Below are 4555 nucleotides of genomic sequence, written 5' to 3' on the forward strand. Positions count from 1 at the left end.
ATATATATATTTAAATACTCCATGCATAGATTGATGCAGACATATCTACTCGTATGAGATTCTGAATTCTTAAACATATTTAGATACGGAAAGTCTGGTTATTGCTGGGCAAAGTGTTCTGGAAATACATCGCAAATTTGTGGCGGAAATCTAGTAAACAGTGTTTACAGCACCGGAGAAATTGGAAGTTTTGGAGTTTATGAAGGTAAATATGACTTCTTTGCCCCTTTGTTGTTACTGCTTGCAGTACGATATTTTGAGGTTTAGGCAAATTTGTTTTTGTTATTGTAACTATTAGCAGAATTTCGTCCGTCTGTACGTTGTAGTCCACCGTGGTCGACTTTGTCTTTCATCCTTGGGTGTGGATAAAATAAGTACCAGTTGAGCGTTGGGGGTCAATGTAATTGACTTATCCACTACCTTAAAGTTGCTGGCCTTGTGCCAAAATTTGAAACCAATATTATATGTTAAATTTCCTCTTGAGGGAATGGCGGGCATTCTGCCTGAAATTTTCTTGTGCAGAATTTTCGATAAAGTTTTTGCTTTTTTCTTTGTACCTATGTAAGTCCTTGATTTAACCCCGTATTTGATCAGCTTGGTGAATTTACTAAAAACAGAGAAATGAGAGGAAAAGAAAATGGACGCTCGTCATATTTCCACTCTTAATATATTAGAAGTAACGGAAGGCGGCGAGCTGGTAGAGTCGTTAGCACGCCGGGCAAAATGCTTAGCGGCATTTCGTCAGTCTTTATATTCTGAGTTTAAATTCCACCGAGGTTGACTTAGCATTTCTTCCTTACGAGTCGATAAAATAAGTGCCTTCTCTCAGGAACAGCTGGCCTTGTGCCAAAATTTGAAAGCAATATATTAGAACAAATAAATGTTCAATAGTTTTATGTGACTTGCGTTCAAAATCTTGTTTTGCTTATTCTGAAATTTCTTAAAGTACTTACACGTACACAGAGAGCAAGGTGGTCGGCTTCACTGACCACGTTTTTATGGTCCATACGCATGCTTCGTAGACAGGAAATCGAGTACTGGAAGCTAAACACATCGTTCTCAGCTCGCCAAGCTTACAAATATAAGTGAATTAGTTAAATTGCAAGCTGGAAGAAACATGAGCGCATTGGACAAAATGCTTAGTGACATATCTTCTAGTTCTGAGTTCAAATAACACTGCAGTCAACCTTGCCTTTCATTTATTCGGGGTCGATAATATAGATTACCAGTTACAACCTCGAGTCGATGTATTTGACTAAACTCCTCCCACAAAATTTCAAGCCCTGTGCTTATAGCAGAAAAGAGGCAGAATCGTCACTACACTGGGGGGGGAAAAAAAAGGTTTAGCGCCATTTCTTCCAATTTTACGTTTTGTGTTCAAATGCTGCCGGTGTTGATGTCACCTTTCATCATCTCGGGTTCAATAAAATAAATGCCAGTTGGACTCTTGAATCTAAATTACCGGCCTTGAAATCTGAAACTATTATTATTATTATTATTATTATTATTATTATTATTATTATTATTATTATTATTATTATTATTATTATTATTATTATTATTATTATTATTATTATTATTATTATTATTATCACAAAGGCGGCGAGCTGGCAGATTTGTTAACACACCGGACAAAACGCTTCGCGGCATTTCGTCCGTCTTTACGTTCTGAGTTCAGATTTCGCCGAGGTCGACTTTGCCTTTCATCTTTCGGGGGCGATAGATTAAGTACCAGTCAAGTACTGAGGGTCGATATGATCAACTCATCTCCTCACCCAAATTTCAGGTCTTGTGCCTATAATAGAAAGTATTATTATTATCATTACTACTACTACTACTACTACTACTACTACTACTACTACTACTACTACTCTTCTTCTTCTTTCATCCTTTGCCTGGTCGATAAAATAAGTAGCAGTTGAAGGCCGTGGTGGGTGGTCAGTGTATTCGATTAGCTCCCTCTCTAAAATATCGAGATTTGTGCCTAACGTAGAAAGGATTATTAAGGAACCTAGCTTTCAGAATCTTTAGCACACCGGACAAGATTCTTAGCAGCATTTTGTCCGCCTTTACATTCTGAATTTAAACTCCCTCCGAGGTCGACTTTGAATTTCATCCTATCGATGAAATAAGTACCGGTTGAGTTTGGGGGTCAGTGTAATCGACTAGAATCCGACCTCCAAGTTTCAGGCCTTAACCCTATAGTAAAAAGAATACCAGTGCTGTTGTTGTTGTTGTTGTTGTTAGTGTTAGTAGCAGTAGTTGTAGCAGCAGCAGGGCAGTGGCGGCCGCGGCAGCAACTGAATCCTAATTTATATAAATGTTTTGTTTATTTACTCATTGTAATTCTCTATGTCTTAATTTATCTTCATTTGTTTTCTTCATGAAGGTTCTTATCTCGGTTGCTGGTTGGATGACAACCCATTCGGAAACATGGAAGGTTCTAGTATCCGCATTAGAAACATGACTGTTGACGTGTGTTTGGCATTTTGCAGGATAGAAGGATATGATTTTGCTGGTTTACAAAAAGGATTGGAATGTTATTGCAGAAATAAGTACAAAACCATTCTTCAAGCTGAAAGTTTCTGTTACCTTCCTTGTTCGGGAAACTCCCTTGCAGCATGTGGAGGGCATTCGAGAAATTCGGTATTTTCAGTTACAGGAAAATATTAAATTTCGTCTTTAAATTCTATAAATATTACAACCAAAACGTGAAATATAATATTAAACCTTACCGATATATCTTTATCAGTATATTTGGGTTATTATTGTTAATGAATATTATTTCAACATTATGAACATTATTATAATGTATGATAATCCACAGCTCATATAATATTAAATTCTTTGCTGAATAGCTCGGAGTTCGAATTCGAAGGAGTTTGTTCATTCCTCCCGGTTCGATAAAATTATAACACAATAAAATACAGATCCAAATCAATTGAATATTTCACTTTTACATAATTTACCTCGTGCCTATCAAAATATGTTATATTACTCTATAAATATATTTTCTCAAGGAACATTTCAGCATTGTCTAATAAAGTGACAATTGTTTCTTGTCAGACCAGTTTTCATTTCTTTATTAATCTATTTATTTATCATTTCTGGAGCGTATGATTGTGTGTGTGTGTGTGTGTGTGTGTGTGTGTGTGTGTGTGTGTGTGTGTGTGTTTTAAGGTTATGTAGATTGATGTATGTGATGGCGCTTACGAAGTACATCAGATGAGAAAAATAAGGTTAAAGTCAATATTGGACGTTTTACTTTGTTGTTGCAAATGACTATAGCTTGAACAGCAGGAGTCCTACCCATTTTATAAGTGAGAAAAGGCTAAACTTTGAAAGGTTTTTAGTTCTCAGATGTGTCTTAATTACAAACAGTCTTCTCAAAGAAGTCTATTTTCTGAGTCGCGTCTACTTATCCGAGGAAAATGTCATATCTCACTCAAACTATCTGAAAAGTTTAAAGTCTTCTGAAAGCTGTGAGTTATGCTCTTTCTGAACAAAACATAGAACGTCATTTCAAAATTTTCCCCATGCTTATGGTTTTCCCATGCTCTACCAATTATTTACGCTTAAAATATATTTTAAGTTGTGATTGCATGCAAATTTTACAAATATATTTCATCAATTTGTGAATCTGAAAAAGATTGACACTTTTGCTGACGCTTAAATAAGGTACATATATAGATACTTAAAATAGATAACATTAAACCACTCCAACGTGCCTGTTAACATACTTTGTGAGCACCTTAAGAAATGACATCAACAACACAGTTTTCTTAATGTTTATCGTCTTTAAAAAAATATAGAGAATTTCAATGAAGAATATTAATCTTCAAATGATAAGTGTTTATCTACGAAATTAACCTAAAATCACTTCTTGATTTTAGGCTAAGTACTTGCTATTTGATACTAATGTAGTGAAACTAACACCTCGATCGCCATTACAAACAAAACTACCTATCGCCATTAGATACAAAACTGCTATCGCCATTCTTCTCATTTAAATATAAACGAACGCGAACGTAGCGGAAAACATTAACCTTGTCATCACGTGACTGATCATTATTCGAATCGGCAAATTCTTCGAACCTTTCCCGCCAGAACGCAAACTGACCAATCACGGCCCCTAATAAGGTCACGTGATAGAGTATTAAACTGAAGCCATCGGGAGCCAATAGTTTGTTATAAATAGCTTTAACTCGGCGGCCAAATTTTTCTCGATCCAGTTTCTCTTTGAGATCTGTTCCGTGTACCACACGACAGCAGCAGCAACAAATAGCCAGCGACCACTTCAACAGCTTCGTCCAGCCAACGATGACCACCGCCGTCGCCACATCAGCAACAAGAGTCTACGACTACTAACCAGCACCATCGTCATGACCAACACGATTACTACCAAGCAGACTCTACACCAGCGTCAACACGACTTACTATGTACACCAAACTAAACCACCGCGGCACACATCTCTCTCTTCGATTCTGTTAGGTGACTTAGCTTCACCACGATAATAACAGACAAGAGATCTCAGCCTGCGATAAACGTCTGTCC

General features: G+C 36.8%; 1 protein-coding gene across 2 annotated transcripts in view; it reads left to right on the forward strand.

The window, feature by feature from the left end:
- Positions 1 to 3119, forward strand: part of LOC106882324 (uncharacterized) — a 34216-nt gene extending 31097 nt beyond the window's left edge. For both annotated transcript variants that reach the window (XM_014932966.2, XM_014932967.2), the window contains exons 14-15: positions 84 to 205; positions 2390 to 3119. In XM_014932966.2, coding sequence (XP_014788452.1) covers positions 84 to 205; positions 2390 to 2673 — 406 coding nt within the window. In that variant the 3' untranslated portion in view covers positions 2674 to 3119. The remainder of the gene's footprint in view (positions 1 to 83; positions 206 to 2389) is intronic.
- Positions 3120 to 4555: the final 1436 nt, after the last annotated feature.

This window comes from Octopus bimaculoides, chromosome 3, assembly GCF_001194135.2.
Source record: "Octopus bimaculoides isolate UCB-OBI-ISO-001 chromosome 3, ASM119413v2, whole genome shotgun sequence".
In the NCBI taxonomy this organism is placed as follows: domain Eukaryota; kingdom Metazoa; phylum Mollusca; class Cephalopoda; order Octopoda; family Octopodidae; genus Octopus; species Octopus bimaculoides.